A 23,493-nucleotide genomic window follows, 5' to 3' on the forward strand; every position below is an offset into this window, starting at 1 on the left:
TAACAAATGAAAATTTTGGAAACCGCATGATTCAGTTTGTAACAAAAAAACCACAAGTACCGATCGGTAAAAACCTGAAACCACAAAGCATTTATTTGAAACTAACCTATTTCAAATAAAGTCCAAATATAAATGAGATATGTCTGTCGAGATGTTATAGATATGAGTTTGGATTGACCTATCAACTTAAGTCTAAACCCTAACCTAAAGAAAAAAAAGAAAAAAGGAATAACACATAACTCTCAATACAGTTAATATAAATATAAAGAATTGAATCTCTCGTTTTCTCCCTCTTAATGTGTCGTCGCCCCCATCTTTCTCTCTCTCTTTGTCCCGTTCGTTTGTTCTTAGTTCATGAATCTTTGTGTTTGCTTCTGTGTGCATCTCAGTGTAGCTTATACATGACCAGTGTTACATAATCAATGTTTGTTTTACCGTTGCAACCAATCTCAATGATTCATCGCTATAAAAGATAACCTAAGAACCTATTTTTGTACTCAGATTATATATGTAATATCCATTCACAAATTTAATAATACTATTCTCAAATTTAACAAAAAATAAAGTTTCCTATAAGATAATATACAACTTAACCGTAAATACAAATAATCAAATATGTAATATCTCAATTCTTCATTTCTTAGTATGCATTCATTAACCTTCAAAAGAGTAAAAAAAGAATACAAATTAATGAAACATAACAAGTAACAGATACTCTCAATCATTCCATACTTGTCGCATGTTTTTTTTTTTAAATTTCATTCCCATTCCACACTTATTTATACAAGGTTCAAGTCCTCCCGTTAAAATCGGATAGTACCGATTAGCCTAGAAACTTATACTCTATTTTTTTTGGTAGGCAAAGGAAAGATAACAAACAAAAAACCAAAAAATTAGCCTGGGAAAGCTAACCCCAACTCGATCATCAGAAAGCAAAGAATAAAGGAAGTTCGGAGGCGCCGAGAAGGTAGAGACTCCTAGCATCCTCACCTGGCCCTCAGCAGCAAGACGGTCAGCAACCCTGTTCTGCTCCCTGAAGACATGCCCAAAGTTAATGGTATCGAAGGAAGAACATAACCTTTTGATCCCTTTTACTAAATTTTGGCTGCCCAAACATAAAGATTTATTTTCAGAGATAATTTTAACTGCTTCTAGGTTGTCAGATTCCACAAGAAGACTTTTTAAACCCAGTTTTTTAGCGAGCCTAAGCCCATAGAATATTTCCCAGAGCTTAGCAGTGAAGGAAGATCCCACTCCTAGGTTCTGAGCAAAGCCAGACACCCAAGCACCTCCAGCATCTCTCAAGGCCCCACCAGCCGCAATCCTTCCATCCGACAGACAGGAGCCATCAGTATTTAATTTCACAGTCTCTTCCCCGGGTCTGCTCCAACCCAATAAATGAACTGCCTTCCTCTGGCTAGTATTAGGTAAACCCTCCTCCTTAAAGCTCTTAATAATAGTATTAATTTTTTTAGAGAAAAAAACAAGTAAATTAGGAAAGATAACTGCTCCTTCTCCAAAAATATCAGCATTCCTCCACTGCCAAAGCTGGTGACAAACAACAGCAAAGAGAATAGCACCATGCTCCAGCTCAGGCAATAACAAACCTTTAACTCCATCTATAAACCAATCCTAATCAGGATAGGCCAAGAAATTAGGAAGCAAATGGCCCGGAAGAATTTCCCTCCACACATTTTTGCTCTTCTCACAATCTCTAAGAGTATGGTAGGTAGTTTCTGTTGAAACACCTTTCTACAAGATTTTGATTTGACAAAATCATCCATGATTAAGAGGCAATTAAATTTAAATGCTTTGATTTAATTGTACTAATGTGTTTGTTCAATATTGAGTGCAAATATATATATATATATATATATATATATAAAGTCAGACAGGTCAGAAGTCAGCATAAGCCAAAGCTGTAGTTAAACGGAACTCAGCATGAAAGTATAAGAAGCTGAGTGGAGTAAAACTTAGCATCAGAAACTTCCTTCAAAATCGCCAGAACGAAGCTGACTAAAGTAGAAGAATCCTTCAGAGTTATACAAACAAGAACGAAGCTGACTAAGAAAGAACTCAGCATGGAAGTAGAACATTCGGAGATAACGACTGAAGCTGAGTAACAGTCAGGACAGCATGAGAGATTCGTTAACTAAAGGACAAAGTCTGCCAATCTTCTGCACCAATAATTGGAACCTCGAAGACACACAAAAGACTAATTCCAAGAAACATGGGTCGTTGGATTATTGGTAAAAGACAACTGGCACAAAAAGACAAGTCTGATGCATGAAGACAAAACCTGACACCTGGAGAAAACAGAGGAAGGGAATGGCGGTACAGACTGAAGCTGACCAGAATCTGTCCCCCAAAAGAGCCGTTTTGATGTTAACGGTAACAACAATTCAAACGATCCAAATCTGCAGTTTTCCTTCTATAAAAGGACAATGAAGAACCTTGGATAATCACCGAAGCATCAAAAGAAAAATACAAAGAGAGAAAATCTTGAAAGCACTCAAATACAAAAAGATCTTACACCAACTTTTCATTCTCTGTGTAAATGCTAGATTGATTGTTTTGTAATCATCTAAAGTGTTCTTTAGTTGAAAAAGAACAAGTTTGTGATCAATAGGAATATTGAGAGTGTTAAGCTGAGTGCTTGGTTGTAAGCATTCAGTGGTAGAGAAATCTAGGTGCTGGGTTGTAGCACTTAACAGGAGTTGAGTAGACGAATAGAGGAAGGTACTCTTGCATATTCAACTGCATTGCAATTGGTTTGTGCTCTACCGTTAAAGAGCTCAGTATTGGATTCAAAAAGCCCGAAGGACTATGGGGACTGGACGTAGGCAGAGAGGTCCAACCAGGATAAGTGATACTGAGTAATCTCTAAACTCTCTCTCATATTGCATGTGTTGTTTGCTTTATTTACTCAGCATATAAATTGCCAAAGCTTACCTAGAGTAAATAAGTGGTGCTGAGTTAGAAGCTGACCTCCAAGAGTGTCAATTCCTAACTTACAAGAAAATACCTTTAGTCAACATCTGACTAAAGCTGTCTTAAAACATATCTCACAAAGCTGACCAAAAGCTGAGTTAACAAACTCCTAAAATAACTTCTAGTCAGCATAAGTGAACGCGAAAAAGTTATATTAGTTCCTAACCCCCCATTGGAACTAATTACTAGGGACCAACAGTTTCAGCCTGAACTTTGCATCTACTGCAAGTATCAGCCTCCATTAAATGACGTCTTTTCCTTTCCACGTTCGTGAGCAACCTGTCTTTAGCCCCAAGCCACAGGAAACTCCTAATGCGATAGGGAACCTTCAGGGCCCAAATGCTCTTCCAAGCGACAGAAGGAGGAGAATCCAAGTTGATATAGAACGCCTCAAACGCAGATTTACAAGAACAGGCCCCGTTATTTGTAAGGGACCAACAATGAATATCCCCATCATCCTCCTCACTAGAGGTGGCAATTTCTGACACGAAAACACGAAAACAGAGCCAACCCGACTGACACGACACGATTGACACGAAAGTCATTTTTCTAACATTTATAACATATAAAACCATATAGAACATAAATATGAGATAACACGATTTTGACACGAAACACGACAATTGCCAGGTCTACTCCTCACTACTTACTTTAACTCTCCGAATCTTCAGGAGTGAGAAACTCATACTCTATAATAATGTATAATTGATTTTTTTTTTTTAATTAACTGAATTAAGGAGTGATCACTATATACACCCTTAACTATAAAATTCAAGAGGTCTAAATCCTTTGACTTTTACGGGTCAGGCACATGGCATTTTTGTAATTTCATCAAATACTCAATTCTCTGCATTCTTTCTTCAGCAGACGCAAAGTGCTCAATCTGATCGAAGATCGATCCTAAACACCAGAGAAACAATGGCGCCACCGGCAACGATGCGGTGGTGCGCGGTCGTATCAATTCTCTTATTGTCTTTCCTCGTCTCTCCATCAACCGCCATTTACTGCGACGAAGACGATTGCTACGATCTACTTGGGTCAGCTTCTCATATCTTTTCCCTCTTTAAGCTTTCGAATTGTTACTGATATGGTTTCATTTACTTTCAATTGCAGGGTTTCTCAAACCGCCAATGCATCAGAGATCAAGAAAGCATACTACAAACTCTCATTGAAACAGTAAGCTGGATGAATTTTGAATTCGTTTACATGTATGCTGATGTTATTGAAATGTTAGCTAAATTTGGTTTCTCATTTATGTTTTAGTCATCCGGATAAAAATCCGGATCCGGAGTCCAAAAAGCTGTTTGTGAAAGTTGCTAATGCTTATGAGGTAATTCAATTTTATTATTTTGGAATTCAATTGCAACGGAATCTACACTTTGCTTTCATCTTGAAATTTGAATACAAATCATGGAATTGATATCAGTGCAAATATGTGGAAAACTACTGTCATATTTTGAAGCACACAATTCAGAATAAACTGATCTTTATTGGATTGGATTTTAGATATTTTTTGTTTAAAATTTGTGTTAGTAGATGAGTTTGACTTTTGGTTGCAGATTCTCAAAGATGAAGCAACTCGGGAGCAATACGATTATGCAATTGCACATCCAGAGGAGGTGCATCATTTTTACGTTTTATTTATGTTGTTGTTATATTGATCCATTTGTTCATGAAACAAAATGCTAGTAGTTTCCTGAACTATTCTTTCATGGTGCTTCTTCTATTTTGGTTTATGTCCATCCTTTATCCATTTAAAATATGATGTCTGGGAAGCTTTACATTTAGGGTAGGCAACTGAAATTGGTAATTGAGTTGTAGGTATAACAAAAGTTTATCATGAATTATAGATACCAATTTATCTTTTTCTGGAAATTCCAATAGATTTAGCCTCATTGACTTGCATCATATTTTGTTGCAAGTGACTCACGAATGATCAGTTAAGATACCTTAAGCATAATATTCGGATATCAAGGTTAAGATCTTGATTTATTTTTAGCTTGCAATTTTTTTGAATAATATCTTTTGGAATCCATCCTTTTGGAAATTTGGAGTCATTGAAAGTTGTACTATATCTGTTGCTTGGGGTTTTCTTGTGGACTTCAGATTTTCATAAAATATTTACAACTGTTAGGATCTCGAATATTGTCAAGTCATCTTCATCTTCAATAAGCCTTTGTACCAAAAGTTCGAATTTGAATTTCACTTAATTTAAGCATAGTCCAACATATTAGTCCAGGAACATATTTTCATAAAATATCACATTATATTTGCGGTAATCGTTTTTGTTTTCAATATGTTGCATAGTTTTATGAATTATGACAGCTAATGATGCAGAGCTAAATATATAAGTACCATATCATTTGAATGTCGCATCATATGCACCTCTTTTTGGTTTCACATATAGTGTCCATTATGAGATTGGAATGAAGGGTCATGAAAGAACGTAATGCCATGTGGACATGATTTCCAAACAGCTGAATGTCACTGTCAATGTCATCTCATTCTTGCTGTTGCAATTCAGCTTCATTTATCCCTTTATGCATTCATAGATGTCAAGCCATGAAGCAAACTACTAATTTGGAAGATATCTTATACATTCTTACGCCACAAATCGCTATATAACGTTCTTGACATTCAGATTATAAAAGTAATGCTAATTTCAGTTTTCTTTCCTCTTAGGTGTTCTACAATACAGCTCGCTACTACCACGCATATTATGGTCATAAAACGGTGAGAATTTTTGCATTAATTTGCTCATAGATTAATTCATTCTGGTTTTGAACTCTGGTAGTTGGTAGATGAAGCTTTGTAGCCACATATGAATTTTAACCATGATATGTGTATATTTCTAGGATCCTCGCTATGTTCTGGTTGGCCTGCTTCTTGTTATCTCAGGATTTCAGTATTTGAATCAACAGACAAGGTATAGCCAGGTATGTTTGAAACTTTATGTATGCCAATGCTTGGATGTTAGCAACCCAATATGATGCAAATTTGCAGCAATCTTAATTTTGAAATATATGCTATCATCTATCTATTATCAAGAGGTTCGGGTAGAGGATGGGGAAGGTTACTAATCTTGAAAGCTTTCCAATAAATAGGCTTTTCACAACTCAATACAAAAAAGTAATAATGACTATGGCTAACATTACCTGTTTATAAATAAGGAATCAATGATCTCGAGGATTATGTTGTCTGACTTTGCATATGCAGATTATTCTCCTTTACATTCCATGCATCATCCCTGTATAAATTCTGTGAGTTGCTTTTTCTGATTCTTCATATATTGCAGGCTGTAGAAATGGTCAAGAAGACTCCTGCTTACAAGAATAGGTTACGGGCACTGGAACTTGCACGCAGTGGAGGGACTACAGCCAGAAAGAAGGGTAGCAAGCAAATGGACAAGTGCGTACTTAATTTGGTTTTCCATACTTTTCTTCATTGATGTGAATGAGTCGTATCATAACCATAGTTGTTAAAGGTGCTCCTCACTCAAGGCTCAAGGTAGTGAGCCTTGATTGCAGAAGGCGAGGCCCTGTTTAAAAGGCTCTCGCCTTGTGTGCCTCGCCTGGGCCTCGGATCCTGAATCAAGGCGCGCCTCTGTGTTTTCACTAGGTTTTCTTTTTTGGTTTTTTTTTTTTTTTTTTTTGTATTTTTTTACTGTTTTGTGTAAAACAAATATTTGACTAATCTCAACCACTAACCTAGTTTAAATAAGATTAATCTTAACCTTTGAACTAAATAAGAATATCAAGAGACATAACAAAATATAGAAAACTAGAGAGGGATTAAGAGCAGTCACATAAAGAAGAGTATCCTCCACTCCACTCAAACAGCAACTGCCACAGACACGCAGAAGAATGTCAATTGAAGTATGTTAATGTCTCTATGAAGTATGAACTTAACTTGGTGTTTTTAACATTTATGATTTAGTATTATGTTTTTATGTGGTTTTGTTTTGTTTTGTTTCTGTGGTCATAAGTGTTTTTTTGGTTTATGCTTTAACTAGTAAAAGAGTATATATATATATATATATATATATATATATATATATATATATATATATATATTTCTGTGCCTCGTGTTCCTCGGGCGTGTTTGTTGCGTTTCGCCTTGAGCCTAGGCTCCATGACCCCTTAGCGCCTTGTGCCTTTAACAACTATGGTCATAACTACATCTGATATCTCTTCTTCCAGGATATTTTTTCCCCCTAAGTTTAGGGCAGGTGGCTGTGGAATTTGGGATGTGTTATCTATTCTTAGTTTTTGTTAATAGTTAGCTATTGTTTAGAGGGTTCTCATATTGTGGTCAATAATTATGGAGGCAATATTTGTGGCAGGAAAGTGGAGGAGGATCTCAGCAAAGAACTTGAACTGGACATTAAGGGAACTCAAAAGCCTGATATCTGGGAACTTATTGGTGTTCATCTTGTACTGCTACCTTACACTATAAGCAAGGTTAGAGTTAATGCTATTAATTTCCATCTGTTTCCTTGATGATCTGTTAAGAACACACTCCAAACACATGAAAAAACATTGGCTTAAAAAAACTTGAACTCCAATCGTCTTAAACTAACAAAGAAATAACTCTTTTGTAGTTTAGCTAGAAGGAAATTATCCCAAAGCTTAGAAACCTTAGCCTCCAATGGAGAAGAAAATGTATTTGATTTGATAAAAGTTGCATCTTTTACAAAGTTTGAGGCTTATATACCTCTACAGTCCTAGTATAGAAAAGACATAATACCCCCAATGCACCACTAACATATCTTAAGGTAATAGGGGTAAAATAGATACAAATAACCTAATGGCAAACTAGTAAATAGGCTAAATGGAAAAATAATAAATAGGTAGTTGCAAAACAATAAATACAACATAAGACAGCAAGTGCATAATTCATGGAACTTGCTGGCGAAGTTAGTCCACACGCCGTGTGGATTGAGTGACACGCCGTGTGGGCTGAAGCTTCGATATTCCACACGACGTGTTGCAAGGTCCACGCGCCGTGTGGATTAATTCGGAAAGATCAGAAACTCCAATGAGAATCCACACGCGGTGTGGCTGGGGTGACACACTGTGTGACTGCTCTTGCCCTGTTTCTTCGTTGATGCACTTGCTCACACGACGTGTTGCTGTTCTCACATGCTGTGTATGTGAGCCCTGTTTGAGGGGTTCCTCCGCTTCCTTCACATTGATGCCCTCATCATTTATTTGGGCCACTCACTTGGAATATGGGCCAATACATACGCAACCCCTCCAAATTGGCTATCAAAGCTGATTTTTCACCTGAAGTTTGAAGACGACCGAACTCTTTAAACTTTCTTAAAGCGACCTATTAGCCTTTGAACTTGCTTAAAGTCATCTATTGGCCCCTGAACTTTTTTCAAAGCGATGTGCACTTCAAATTGTCAAAATATGCACTTGCTCTACCACGTTGGACTTGGGGATTAATCATGTCACTTTAAGCAATTTCAAGGGGCTAATCGGTTGTTTCCAAAGTTGGAGAGGTCATTAGACTTCTCAGGACAAATTTGGGAGGCTAAGGATGTAATAGGTCTAGAATATGATACCAATTATCTTATCAAGGTAGTCACTTAACAAACATTTTGGTTGACACAGCTATTATTGTGGAATGTTTGCTGGTTCTGGAGATACAAAATGAAAAAAGCTCCATATTCTTGGGAAGATGCCTGCTACCTTACCCAACGTTCTCTAAAGGTTCCTCTTGATTCATGGAGTAGCGTAGGTAAACATGCGAACTCTTATTCTCATCCCATCTTTCCCCTTCTATGTTAACATTGAAGAATAAATAATTCCAATATGGTACCAAACAAGCAAGCTTGATTTATTGATGAAATGTGGCTTAGTATGCTGGATGTAGATAACTGGATGTTGCTGACTAATAATTTGCTTGGGGCTTATTACATTTGTTGGCCCTTGTACTTGGCCCAAAACTTCAATTTGCCCCCTGAACTATCGAAAGTTCCAAATGACCCCTATGCTTATCCAATTGCATTCAATAACCCCATATTTTTGTCTTATTACATTCAATAACCCCAAGACTTCAATTGCCCTGTGAACTTTCAAAAGTTTCTAATTATTTGTCTATTTGACAGTTTTTTGACACGTGGCGGAATGTGTCTCTCATTTTCTATATCCAACAAATTCTATTGAGAAATAGGGGTTATTGAATGCAATTAGACAAGAATAGAGGGTCATTTGGAACTTTTCAAAGTTCATGGGGGCAGTTGAAGTTTTGGGACAAGTACAGGGACAACTTATGTATTGAGCCGTTTGCTTGGTATAGCATTTTACAGAGTTAACTACATCCATGGTACTCTAATCATCAGAATTGAAACAAAAATACAGTAAATCCTAAATTCTTAACAAGAAAAATATTCTTAACAAGAAAAATATCACCGTTTAACTTTGGTTTCATCCATGGTCTTTTGGAAACCAGCAAACGCATTTGCTGAAAATACCACGTGGACGATAGATCATTAAATGTGGGAAATAAAAAAATATATTATATATATACATATATATATATATATATATATATTTCCATGGGACATCTCCAACAGTTGTAATTGTTGGTTTCCGGACAAAAGGACTATGGGTGAAACTAAATGACAATGTCTTTCTCATTTAAGAATTTAAATTTTATTGCATTTCTAATAGTTGGAGGACCATGAGTGTAATTAACCCCATTTTATAACGATATTACCCACATTGATTATTATTATAAAACCTTTATAGTTTACATGATATATTTAAGGCAAAACGCATCGTTTGGCCCCTGGTCTATCCAAAATTTGTGTGCTTGGCGCCCGACCTATAATGTGGTTGCATTTGGCCCCTCACCTATTCAAATTAGTAAAATCAAACCTAAAATTGATGAAAAGTTAACTGAGGTTGATTCTATACAATCTATTGTGGCATTAGTAAAAATTCCAAAACCTCATCGAGTCTAAAACGATATTACACATAGACAATCTATTGTGGCATTAGTAAAAATTCCAAAACCTCATTGAGTCTAAAACAATATTTTACATCCCAATCCAATTGAGTCCTCGTCAGTCGTCTTATCCGGTTTCTTCTTTCCCGGCGTCTTCTCTTCTATGATTCCTTCGTTTCCCCCCGAAGTCACAATGAGGTTGAAGATTTCTGCAAATAATATGTTGCAGATTTCTCATATCAATTCCAGCATACCAACACCTTCCAAAGCCGACGTGATCTTCTCATGACCTTGCCCAGTTTCCCGGCAAAAAATGGTGGAAGTAAGAATGGCGGCGGTGGTGGTGGCGGAAAGTTTTGTCTAACCAAAACATTTTGTGAAACACAAGGAGAGTTTGCTCCATTACTGCTTCGATTGTGAAACGCTGGGGAACGAAGGAATCACAGAAGAGAAGACGCTGGGAAAGAAGAAATTGGAGAAGACGACTGACGAGGAGGTTGGGATGTAAAATATCGTTTTAGACTCAATGAAGTTTTGGATTTTTTACTAATGCCATAATAGATTGTCTATATGTAACAGAATCAATCTTAGTTAACTTTCCCATACGTTTTGGGTATGATTTTACTAATTTGGATGTGAGGGGCCAAACACAAATTTTGGATAGGTCAATGGCCAAATGATGTGTTTTAGCTATATTTAAGGCCTATAATACATACGGAGTCCCTTCAAGTTGGCCTTAAAAGCCAATTGCCCTCATGAACTTTGAAAATAACCAAATAACTCCTTAAACTTGCTGAAACTAGCCTCTTGGCACCCTGAACTTAGTTGAAGTGACCTATTCCTCAATCTTGGTTCGGCTGGTTAAAGAACCTAGAATGATTCAAACTTGTAGTTAACTCCTTTCTGGGTTTTGACTGTGTTATTAGATGAACAAACGAAGGAAGATCTAGTTCAGAAACGATTATGGGAGAAGGCTAACTTGGAGAAGTACCTTACAGATATGCGGAAGGAATCGAAGCGCAGAAGATAGAAGATTTTGACTTACAAATACATTTTTGTATCCTGATATAGGTTATATTTATAGAATTAGTATCAAACAAATCCTGGATTACTAGCTGCCTGCTATTTACCACATTATGTCTCAATTTAGTTTTACCATCCAAATATAAAGAGAAAAATACAAGACAGAAAAACAAGAAAAACCCCATAGATGCCAATTCTTTCTTTCTTTCTTTCGGTGTATTATGGAGTATATTCTAATTGCAAAATCAGACCATTTGATGCTAGATCTATTTATGGCCTGGATACACTTGCATATAATGGATTGGTTTTGGATATGAGAAAATGACATGAGGCCTAGCTCTAGTCTAACCAGTGAATTAATTTTCAAAAATTAATTGTTTAGTATCATATTTTACTATGAAACCATATTTTTTTGTTTTTCAAAATCATCAGTTTTAAAGTTTTCTCTTCCTAAACACTAACTTTTTCTTTCATAAAAAACAACACCTAAATGATTTCAAACCTAAAAAGTTAAAGAATTAAAGTTGCTTAAAATATCATTTAACTCTTGAAAATTTTCATGTCAAGATTGTTATCGTTCAAATTCTTACAAAATGATTGCAACTGATTTTTTTTCCAAACCACAGGGCTGAGTTTACAGAAAAAAATATCTCAGGTACTAATCTGCAAATTAGTGAGACCGCATGATATTTATGTAATTAATTTTTTTTTATTATTTTAAAAAAATTGTGTAGTGCTAAAAACTTGTGTGAAAATATGTCTTTGAACGGCTATCTGATTTTGAAGTGTATAACATGAATTATAGAATGTAAAGAAGGTGCACCTCTCTCTAAGAGAAAACGATTAAAAAAAAGTAAAATAATATATATATATATATATATATATATAAAAGTTTTTACTAATGTACAAAGCCATGTATAATGTTAAACAAATTTTTTTTGATAGAATATAATGTTACAAAAGAATTTAGGGTAAATTATACGCATGGTTATTGAAGTTTACTCTTTTAATATTATGCTTCAGTTTTTAATATTATAGTCACTTAACTTTACACTTTTTAACATCAGTAACTATTCACCTAACACATTTTGCTTTTTTTTTTTTTTTGATAAACAACCTATATCTTATGGACCAATTGGAATAAAATCATTATGAATACAAGAAAAAATACAACCAAGGAAATCTTCAATAAGAATTTCCATTTGTGAAAGAGAGCGTGCCCAGGTAGCTAAACTATGAGCAGCAGTGTTCGCTTTTCGTTTTTCATGCACGAACTGAATAGATTCAAAACAACTGGCCACCTCGAAAATATCTCCAAGAATAACACCTAGCCAATTTGACAAAACCAGATCCCCTTTAAGCAATTGAATAGCCGAGACTGAATCAGAAGGCTACTAAAATATCATGATATCCACTATCTCGTACCACACGTAACGAATAAAGAATTGATAGTAACTCAGCATGTAGAGCCGATAATGTGGTACCAATTGGACCACAACTTGACATAGAGACTAATCCATTACCATCTCAGACAACCATACCAAAAGACCCCACAAATGTTTTAACCGAAAAATGTGACATATATAACATATATGTATTGAATGGTAGCATCTATAATATTATAAACAAATCTATTTTTTTTTATCTATTTCAACAATTATATATCAATTAATTCATATTTTATTGATTTTGATAAGTAGTGCATGTCAATGTTTTCAATAACGGTTGTTTAAAAAAAAAAATTCAATAACGGCCAAATAATGTTTTAAGTTTTAATGTTGGAAAAATTACAAAACTAGGTCAAATAGGAGTCCCATTTACATATTTAACCCATTTACTCAACCTCTACATATCTAGACTGATTTTGTGTGACTTTCCCATAATACCTCTAACCTTCCCACTTCCCCTTACGCGAACGTTATCTCCCCTCTTCTCCTTGGGTGCGCGAACGGTTGTTGGTTCCCCCATTAATGATTTGAAGACTTTTGATCTTCATATCTTCCTTTAAATTGCACGAAATCTATACCTTTTTGCCAAATCACAATGAATTTCTTTTTTTCCTCTCTTCATCTCTTGATTCTGCAACTTCCTAATCCTAGAAAACGAAGCCATGGTTCTTCATCTTCATGTTCCTGCTCGTTACTTGGTTTCTTTCTTCTTGTTACCATCAAAGTAATGGTTATTCTACGTGATTTCCATCGTTTTCCCCAGTTTATCATATTGTTATTGTCGCTTTTAAGGGTAAAAGGCGCGAAAAATGTAAGTATATGCTGTTTTTCTGCGTTTTTTTCATGAATACACTTCGTGTAGTCGATGATTTCGCGAAGATCTACGAAGAGAAAGAGCCTGAAACGTGACGATCTACTTCGTGAATCGATTAGTTTACGAAGTCTGCGAGTAGAAAAGTTCATGATTTCCCTCGCAGACTTCGCGAAAGCATCGATATGCGACGTAGATCGTCACGTTTCAGACCTCGCATACATCGTGAAAACATCGATTAGCGAAGTAAAATCACCTCTTTCCCTGCACATTTACATTCGCATGCTTCGCTAATCCTCATTTCGCGAAGCCAAAATCGTCTTTTTCCCTGCCTAACACGATTAATTTTTTCTGAAGATGGTTGATTACATAACATCTCTTTCTAGAAGGCTGCATCCTCGGATTCAGGGGAGATAACTTTCCCTTCCTGTATAGGGAGAAATTTCCCTCAAGATTGGCACATTCACTTTAAAATGATTGGTTATGAGAGATTGTGCCAATCTTGGTGTGCACCATGAGACACGTTCATCCTAAAAGGTCTGGACTTCCATTTCTCATCCCAAAAGGTCTGGACTTCCTGTGAAGAGAGAAATTACTCATCCGCTTCAAAATTGGTACCGGATTAGTCAGGTTCACTTTGAAGTGATTTGTTAGAAGTTTATTGTGGCAATCTTGTTGTAAATTTTGATAATGTTATGATTTTAATATTGTTATTGTGGCAATCTTGTTGTAAATTTTGATAATGTTATGATTTTAATGTTAGAATCCGTTATTGTTTGGCATTTTTTGTTATATACCACTTCGCAAATTAGCTTCAAAACACATTCAGGCTTCACATATGCTAATTAAATTCATCAAGTAAACCAAACATTAGCTTCACAGGCTTCGTATATGCTAATTAAATTCATCAAGTAAACCCAAACATTAGCTTCGCAGGCTTCGCATAATATCGAATCTGCGAAGTCAGACGGGAGGGAGGGAGACGCACGTAAATATTGAGGGAATTATGGGAAAGTCACAAAAATCAGTCTAGATATGTAGTAGGTTGAGTAAATGGGTTAAATATGTAAATGGGCCTTCCATTTGACCCATTTTTGTAATTTTCCCTTTAATATTTTTACACGACATCGTTTAGCAAATCTGAGTGAAACGCAGTTACGGTGCTAGCAATGCCACCAGACCAGTCTTGTTCAGCAGAATTCGGTGCTTGAGGTTCTCTGCCGAGTGAAATAATTCCTCTTCCGATCAATCTCCTCCTTCACTTTTATCTGCATGAATGTCTCACTCGCAATCTCAGGTTAGTTGTTCTTATCATCGAACTCGAATTCTCTATTTTCTTTCCTTTTCTACATTTTCCGCTGAAATTTCCTTTCTCTTTGCATGGAAAAAGATTGGTTATCTCGTTCCACTAAACCTCAATTTAGAGGAAAATCACTCGCTTCCAAAGCTCCCCATTTCCAGAGGCTCTAACAACATCGGCCGCCTCCACCTCTCCGTCCCCGATAAGAGACTCAGTCGCCAGCATCTCACTCTCACCGCCTCCCACGATGGCTCTGTCAATTTGTTTGCGGTAAACTAATTTTTTCACTATGTTCTTTCCGTTTATTTTGATTTGCTTTTCATTTTTGTAAATTGAGTTCTATTATAACATAGGAAGGAACCAATCCGATTGTGGTTAGAACCGGAGATCAGAGTCAGAGAAGGAAGTTGAAACCTGGAGAGATGGTTTTAATTAGTAATGGTGATGTTATAGAGTTAATACCTGGCCAGCATTTCTTTAAGTTTGTTGCTTCCTCGATTCCTAGCAATAGTAATGGTAAATCGTCTTCTCCTAATATGCCGAAGATAAAGAGACCTTATAATGACGGTGAAGGTCAAGCTATTCGAAAGAAGATGCGGGAAGCAGCTGAAGATAGAGCTAAAACTGTTTCTAAGAGTTCTAAGGTTTGAAATTTGAAATTAATTGTGTTGAAATTTCATCAGGTATTGTGCACTAATTTTGTTTTCCCCTGTTGTTTTTGGGAATGTTTTAAGGTTGAGGTAGAATGTAGTGGATCAGGCAACTCTGAGGAAGCTATTCGTAAATTTCGTGTTCCTGATGGCAAGTTGCCATTTACCTTTCGGCTTATGAAAGTGCAAGGGTTACCAGCTTGGGCTAATACTTCTTGCGTTTCGATTAACGATGTGATTAAGGTGAAATGATTTTGCAATTAACTTGTTTCGATTTGAATGTTGTCAATCTATGAACTTTCTTATCCTTTTGTTGTGTTAGATTGAAATACTAGTAGTAGTTATGGAATGCAGTCTGGTTAGTTTTAAGAAATTGGTTTCTTTTGCAGGGGGATATTCTTTTTGCTGTACTTTCAAATTATATGGTGGAAATGGATTGGTTGATGTCTGGTGAGTGCTTCTCAACCTATTTTATCTTCTCTGTAGCTTTTCTTCTAAACTCGTCTGGTTTCGGTCCATTTTCCTCTACAAGGGGCACTTCATCAAGAACAAGTTGCATTGAGAAATTGAAATTTTCTTTTGAATGTGCTGAATATGTCTGGATAATCTCTCTCGTTTTCCTTCAGTGGTGATATTAATAAGTTCCCACATTAGCAGAAACTTTCACATTCCTTTCATCTTCCACTTTTTTTTCTTTTCATTTGTTACTGGTGTTCTATGCCCTCAAATCTATCTGGTCTGAGTAGTTAAGGCTTCTATAAAACTTTGCAATATTCTAACTATTGGTTAGGATAAATATTTCCATTATGTGCTTATGGATGTATATTTATGCCTGCATCTTGGATATGTGGATGAATATGGTGTGCTTAGCAATTTGATCAGTTATACTATAGAGCAAGATATATATGGTAGTTCAACTGAAAAAATAGCCTTATTTAAATGGCATTTGGGAATTGGTTAGTTATTCTGCTTGTGTTATATTGCATTGTTATGTGAGTATTCTTTGGAGCATGGTGCTAAGCTGTTTGTAGATTGCTTATTTCAGATCATCTTCCTGTTGTTGTATGTACTAATAGCTCTGATTTCATGGGTCATAACCCTCTTGCTTGGCTATAAATAAATAAATAGATATATTCCCTGTCATTTTTCCTATTTTCTTTCTGATCATGCTCTCATTACTCTGACTTTTCTTTCTCTTTGTATTTCTTTTGGTGTTTTTCTTGGAAGCAGCTTGTCCAACACTTAAGCAAGTTCCTCATGTCTTGGTTATTCATGGGGAGGGTGATGGTACACTTGAAGTTATGCAGGTGTGCCTTGTCTTCTGATATCTCTATTTTTTTTTTCTTTTGAAACTTTATTTTGGAAATTGGCAATTCTGTTCTCTTAGCTCTAGTTGTTTTTAGAGAAGCAAGCCTGCACATTGGATTCTGCATAAACCGCCACTCCCTATTTCATTTGGGACACACCATTCAAAGGCCATGCTTCTTGTATATCCTCGAGGAGTGAGGATTATAGTACATACGGCCAACTTAATACATGTTGACTGGAATAACAAAAGCCAAGGTTTATGGATGCAAGATTTCCCCTGGAAGGATGAAAAGAATCAACCCAAGGGATGTGGATTTGAAAATGACTTGATCGATTATCTCAGTGCATTAAAGGTATTTATATACGAATGTCATGTGGAAGTTGTAATACAAAGGACATTGAAGATAACTTACAGATTTCTTGTGAAATAACCTTATGCATTTATCTGAATGTGTACAGTGGAGGGAATTTGCTGTTAATTTACCACTCCTTGGGAAATTTACTATCAACCCATCCTTCTTCAAGAAATTTGATTATAGTAATGCAGCAGTATGTTTTCATTTTCTCATTCTTCTCATTCTCAAATGTAGACTATCTGGCCCACACTTGAGCAGTAGTTTACAATTCTTCTTCCTTCATTTTTTAGGTTAGATTAATAGCCTCAGTTCCCGGATACCATACTGGTGCCAACCTGAAAAAGTGGGGACACATGAAGTTATGGAATGTTCTTCAGGAATGCACCTTCGCAAAGGAATTTAAAAATTCCCCTCTTGCTTATCAGGTAAGTGATATGGTGGTAGACTCTTTTCCCTGGCTATTATAATGATGACTTCTTCTTTTTAGTGCTATGACTTTTAGTGGTCTGTTGGTTATGTGAAACAATGTGTTCTTACTTTGTAGAGTTTTCCCATTTTTGAAGAATATGGAAAACATCCAATCTTTGTAATTGATTCTCATCTTCTGATTAAGTCATTATACAACTTGTTGAATCATGCTATGTTGTTGTCTCGTTGCAGTTCTCATCCCTTGGTTCATTGGATGAGAAGTGGATGACTGAGCTGGCTACCTCGTTGTCATCTGGGTTGGCAGAAGATAAAACACCTCTTGGTCTTGGTGAGGCTCGAATAATATGGCCTACTGTGGAAGATGTCAGGTGCTCCTTAGAGGTAACACACTGATAATGACTAGGTCAATTGTGTGGGCATCTTTTGTTCCAATTATTTATAATGTTTGCCAAACAATGAAATAATGTGGTTCATTTTAATTTTTACCAACATAGCATGCTAATTATAGAACATGCATTTTTCCATCAATGCTGTGTTTCTCCTATGTGAAATTCTTGTCAATTGACCCAAATCAAGTTCTTCAATGCCTACTAGCTTAAGATAATTCTTATTGACTTAGATGGACAAAATAATGTCAATTATGAACCTCAATTATAAATAAATCGTAAAATTTCTTGCAGGTGATCCTCTTCGTGGATTTGTTTAGTTTGTTACTTTACTTCCTCAGTTTTTTTTTTCAGAGTTCAACTCCAGGTTATCTACTGGCATTGGACTTGCAAAGTGAAGTATTTTGGTTTTGACATTTTACTTTCATCTAGGGTTATGCAGCCGGTAGTTGCATTCCAAGCCCATTTAAAAACGTTGAGAAAGCATTTTTGAAGAAATATTGGTCAAAATGGAAGGGCACCCCGACTGGCCGCTGGTATATATCTGTGGAATTCCTTTGTGGATTACAAAATGCAAAATGAAGTTATCTGATTGCATTGGATGCTCCTTGGAGGTCAATCAGAATTTGGTTATTCTATTGTATGTGGGGTAGAGCTAAACTCAACGTGAGTGAAGCATCTGATCTCACCCCAAAGCAAGTGCGCTTAGTTTGTGTCATGGAACCAATTGAGCTAAAAGTTTAAGCTGATAGGTAAAAGCTTAATTCATACTAATATCTGACACACCCCGCCCCCGCACAAGAATGCTCACTGGACTTGAAGCATACACAAATTCAATTGGTTTCCATGGCATGGTATCGGAGCTTCTTTGACCAAGTGATCAAGGGTTCGATTCTTGGCAACCCCCATTTGTTGATTGAAATTTTGTTGATTAAAATTTCAGGACATGGTACTGTGTTGTGCAGGCTTCAAGCCCAGTGAGCATTCCCGTGTATATTACCATGTCCTGCAATTTAACCAACAAATGAGGTTGCCACGAATCGAGCCCTTTGATCACTTGTTCAAAAAGGCTCCGATACCATGTCAGATTAATATGAATTGGGCCTTAATTATCAGCTTAAAGTTTTTAGTTCAATTGGTTACATGACAGTTTGGAAATGATGAAAAGATAAGTTTTCATTTGCCACTCTTTTAGGCACGTGCTTTGATGTATGATAGATACTTACTGTTTACTCTTTTGTCGTTCCAGTCGTGCAATGCCTCATATAAAGACATTTACTCGTTATAATGGTCAGAAACTTGCGTAAGTATTCCAGTTGAATCATATGCGGTTTAGTTAGTTCTCTTGATAGATTGTTGTTATGTAGCCTGAAAAAAGAGGCAAATTACATAATGAGATCATCCGGTTTGAAATCTTGAAGTTTAACCTAAAATTTCTTTCTGAGCAGTTGGTTTTTGCTAACTTCAGCAAATCTAAGTAAAGCAGCTTGGGGGGCCTTGCAAAAGAATAATTCTCAGTTGATGATTCGTTCTTATGAGGTACGCACCAAAATTTTGCACTCTAGATGGTCAAATTTGATGTAGATTGTCAACATAATAAAAAATTCAGCATGAACAAGAAGCTAGTAGATAATGGGCAAGATCAGAACTTTTTGTCACTTTCAAATCAATTGTGTAATGGGTAAATTACATTTATGGGCCTTGAACTATAGCACTACTAATATTATTGCCGCTAAACTCCAATTTTTTATATAGAAATCTTGAACTTCGTATTTGGTAACATCAAAGTCCAAATCAACAAGAGCCGTTAAAAATTAACGAAATCATGAGGGTACTAATGTGATATGTATGAAAAAGTCAATGATATAGTCAAACTTTCAGGGGATCATAAGGTACTAAAATAGGCCCATGGTTTTTGGAAAAGCACCAATTTAAGCTCCACGTACAAAACAGCACCAATAAAGGCTTAATGTTTAAAAAGGGTACCAATTTAGGCTTCTATAACGAAACGTGACATGTCATTCATATTGTACGTGGAGAGAGAAATCAGAACTTAATGGAGCAATATGAATGACGTCTCACTTTCCGTTGTCGAGGCCTAAATTGGTACCTTTTTTTAAACATTAAGCCTATATTGGTGTTGTTTTGTACGTGGAGCCTAAATTGGTATTTCTCCAAAAACCATAGGCCTATTTTGGTACTTTACCTCATTCTTTTATTTGGACTTTAATGTTACAGAATGTGAAGTTCTAGGATTTTTACCACAAGATATGAGGTTTAGGGACCATAATGTTAGTTAAGCTATAGTTCAGAGGCCGTATCTATACATACCCTTTGTGTAACTCGAGCTTCAGTTGGAATAATTCCTGCTTTTTTATCATCTAGAACTCGAAGTATTAAGGTCTCTTACTCATCTTGTACAAATTTACTTCAGCTGGGAGTGCTATTTTTGCCATCTTCGTACAACGGACATGGTTATGGATTTTCTTGCACAGACAATGGAATGCCAGCAGAAACGGTGCCTACTTCCAGACCCTTTGGTGTTCTTATTGAACCTTTAATATATTTACGAGCCTGTCATTGCCATAACTCGTAAGACCTTGATGAAATTTAGTAACATGTTTGAATTTCAGATTAAACATGGATCACGAGCGGGTTCTGATGTGTCGGGAACTCAACTAGTGACCTTGGCATGGCAAGGAACTAAAGATTCGTCATCTGAAGTGATTTCGTTGCCAGTGCCTTATGAGCTCCCACCTCAACCTTACTCTTCAGAAGGTTATAATATTATTTTTCCGCATCCTTCCTCTACTCTGTTTGCATATACCAATAATCTGACTGTTATCGGAATCTATTTACAGACGTTCCTTGGTCTTGGGATAGACGGTATACCAAGAAGGATGTTTATGGTAATGTTTGGCCTAGGTTTGTATAGCTGTGATTTTACTGGTAAGGATTCTTTCCTCTTCGTTTCTCTCAAGTTTCTCTCGAGTTGTTTTCTCGTATTTCTTGTTTGTTCACTGCAAAACAACAATAGTTGAAGAATGCTCTGCTGTTGAGGAAAGAATTTATGGAGTTTTTCTTGTTTGTTTTCTCGTATCTTGTTAAAATCTGTTGTTATATTTCAACTCTAAAAGTTGCATAATATGCTTATGTAGGCGAACTTAACGGTAAGGAAGCAAATATTGCAGCACCCCTTGGGTTCGACATTCATCGAGGCAGCTCTCCTTCGGTTCAATGATTATGAGTTCTTTTATAAGTTCTAGGGCTGGAGATAATCAACAATCTCTGAAACTTTTTACTAACAAAAAAGAAAAGCTGCATGCGTTTTTAATTAGATGCAGCAAAGAGTGTTTTATTTATTTATTATTAATTTTTTCTTTTGTTGGAAGTAGCTTGTGTTAGAAGGGTAAGTTTGTCATTTTGTACAAAATTTAACTTTTGACTAATGGATGGAGGAACTAAACTAAATAGTTGATTTTAACAAAATCCAGAGATTAGAAGACATTTATAGAGGGACTGGTTGATGTAGTGTGTGACTAATAAATTATTATGTACTCTATAAATTAAAAAAAAAAAAACTATTTGGAAACTTGAAAAATACTTTTTATTTTACAGAAAAAGAACTAGTACTTTTCACATGTTTGGTTTGGTTCAGTGATCAGCTAATATTAGTTTGATTAATCATTAGTTTAGTAAAATTGTGATTAATTATTGATGTCACCCTTGAAAAAACAAGGCTGCCAGATTTTGCTAAAGCGACTGAGAATTTGTTTCGATTTTTCGATTATTCCGATTAGTCCATTTTAATTGTTTTTTGTTTTTTAGTTTCTGGTAAGCCGGTAACAATTTTAAAAGTTGTCAAAATTAACTAGCGGGTGTTTGGTGTTCTATTGGGATAAGGATAAAGGTTGGGATAGGGATAAAAGCATGATAGTCGAGAATTGTTATTCAATGGTTGGTACGTGAGATAGAGATAAAATAATACATTTTACTATTTTAACCTTATTTAAACTGCATAACATTAATTTGAGGGATAAGATGGATTTTTCCATCCTATTAAAATCGCAGGAGCTTATCCCACCTCCTTATACCACCCCCTCTTGGGTATAGGATTTGAGGGATAAGATCTGTCTCGCTCTCCTATCTCCAAACAAAAACGGGATAACTTATCTCGTGTTTTTTTTATCTCTATTCCACCTCCTATATCCCTTTTAACAAACATCCCATAAGGGTATAATATTATACACCCTATAAGGGTATAATATTATTTTCTTATTTCGGCAATTTTTTTTAAAAAATATTTCAAACTTAAGCAACTCCAAAAATTATTATGGTTCCATTAATGAAGAAAGTAAATGTGTTTAAAAATGGTTACATTGCTAAAGTAACTCTTATATTTCAAGACAAGATAAAAAAAAAAATTTGAGCATTTTCTATATCAGAGCATCTCCAAATAGACTCTTAGTACACTCTTTAAAAATAATATAAATAATTGATTATTAGTGATTTAAGAGTGATTAAGACATATCATCTCCAACAATACTTCTTATATTCACTCCTTATTTATTATTTTATTATTAAAATTATTAATTGTTTTTATATTTACCAATAGGGTGAGGAGAGAGACTCATCGATAATAAATTATTAATAAAAAATGAGTTAAAAGACATTAAGAGGTGGAGAGAGACTCTCTATTAATAGAGATGATAGAGAGACTCTTATAGTGATTTGAGGAGCCACTAAGAGGCTCTTGAAACTGATTTTTCATTCTCTCTCTTCAAATTTTAACTTAAGAGCTAACTTAAGAGGTTATTGGAAATGCACTCACTAAACAGTTTTCCAAGCATTCTTTATTGTAGATGTTTTAAGTGTCTATGAACAAAAGTTTTTTTATTATATATTATTATAATTCATTTTTGAACATTATTACATATTTGATCTGTATTCCATTCTAGAAATGTTATAGTTATTATTGAATTGCATTTATTTGGTTAATCATTATATTTAAATTTTGCTAAAAAAATATAGTTAATTATTGTTTTTTTGGTTAATCATTATATTTAGATTTGGATAAAAAGATATGATTAATAGTTGTTTTTGGTTAATCAATAAGATAATGATTAAAGACCGTTAACTTGAAAATTTAACTTAAACATTGATATGATTAACTGGTATACTTAGGCTTTGTTCTTTATCGCTAAAAAAAACTGAACTGAACTGAACTGAACTGAACTGAATACTGCTGAATACTGAACTAAATTTAACTGAATACTGAACTTAACTGAATGCTACTGAACTTAACTGAATGCTACCGAACTTAACCGAACTTAACAATAATGATGATATTAGACTTTAAAATAATTTTCATGATAATATTGGACATTAATGAACTTATAATAATAATAATGGTTCTAATAAATTTAATAATATCAATAATAAATAAATATATTATTAAAGATAAAACTAAATTGAATATCAAATAAAAACCCGGGATGATAAAATCTTGGCTCGATAAACGCCTATGAAATTATATAAAAATAAGTCTAATTTAAATTAAAAATACAAATTACATACAAACACAAATTTATATATAATTTAAAGCCTATGAAATTAAATACAAATCTTCATATGAATACAAACTCTTAACTTCTTATTTTAATTAAGGGTTAAAGTGCAAAAATAACGTTTTGGGTCAGAAGTAATTTTACCTCTAACGTCTAAAATTGTGGAATTTTATCCCCTAACATTGATAAATTTGATAAATTTGAGAAATAATTCATAATATGGATGCAATTCCTAATTTTTAAATATGGATGCATACTTTAGTTTTA

General features: G+C 35.1%; 2 protein-coding genes across 2 annotated transcripts; both read left to right on the forward strand.

The window, feature by feature from the left end:
- Positions 1 to 3,790: 3,790 nt before the first annotated feature.
- LOC136234013 (chaperone protein dnaJ 50) lies at positions 3,791 to 11,238 on the forward strand. Its single transcript, XM_066023765.1, has 10 exons — positions 3,791 to 4,028; positions 4,105 to 4,167; positions 4,255 to 4,321; positions 4,551 to 4,610; positions 5,674 to 5,724; positions 5,847 to 5,927; positions 6,287 to 6,399; positions 7,334 to 7,451; positions 8,610 to 8,736; positions 10,875 to 11,238. Exons 1-10 carry the CDS (start codon positions 3,910 to 3,912, stop codon positions 10,976 to 10,978), a joined length of 903 nt encoding a protein of 300 aa, XP_065879837.1. The 5' UTR covers positions 3,791 to 3,909; the 3' UTR covers positions 10,979 to 11,238.
- A 3,158-nt stretch (positions 11,239 to 14,396) lies between these two features.
- Positions 14,397 to 21,130, forward strand: LOC136233487 (tyrosyl-DNA phosphodiesterase 1). Its single transcript, XM_066023156.1, has 17 exons — positions 14,397 to 14,527; positions 14,621 to 14,800; positions 14,884 to 15,174; positions 15,265 to 15,423; positions 15,570 to 15,630; positions 16,411 to 16,487; positions 16,584 to 16,841; positions 16,948 to 17,037; positions 17,135 to 17,269; positions 17,505 to 17,654; positions 18,092 to 18,195; positions 18,909 to 18,962; positions 19,108 to 19,198; positions 20,094 to 20,177; positions 20,293 to 20,437; positions 20,521 to 20,608; positions 20,818 to 21,130. The coding sequence occupies exons 1-16, from the start codon at positions 14,507 to 14,509 to the stop codon at positions 20,592 to 20,594; spliced, it is 1,974 nt and encodes a 657-aa protein (XP_065879228.1). The 5' UTR covers positions 14,397 to 14,506; the 3' UTR covers positions 20,595 to 20,608; positions 20,818 to 21,130.
- The last annotated feature ends 2,363 nt before the right edge of the window (positions 21,131 to 23,493 follow it).

The sequence above is a fragment of the Euphorbia lathyris genome, chromosome 6 (assembly GCF_963576675.1).
Source record: "Euphorbia lathyris chromosome 6, ddEupLath1.1, whole genome shotgun sequence".
Lineage (NCBI taxonomy): Eukaryota > Viridiplantae > Streptophyta > Magnoliopsida > Malpighiales > Euphorbiaceae > Euphorbia > Euphorbia lathyris.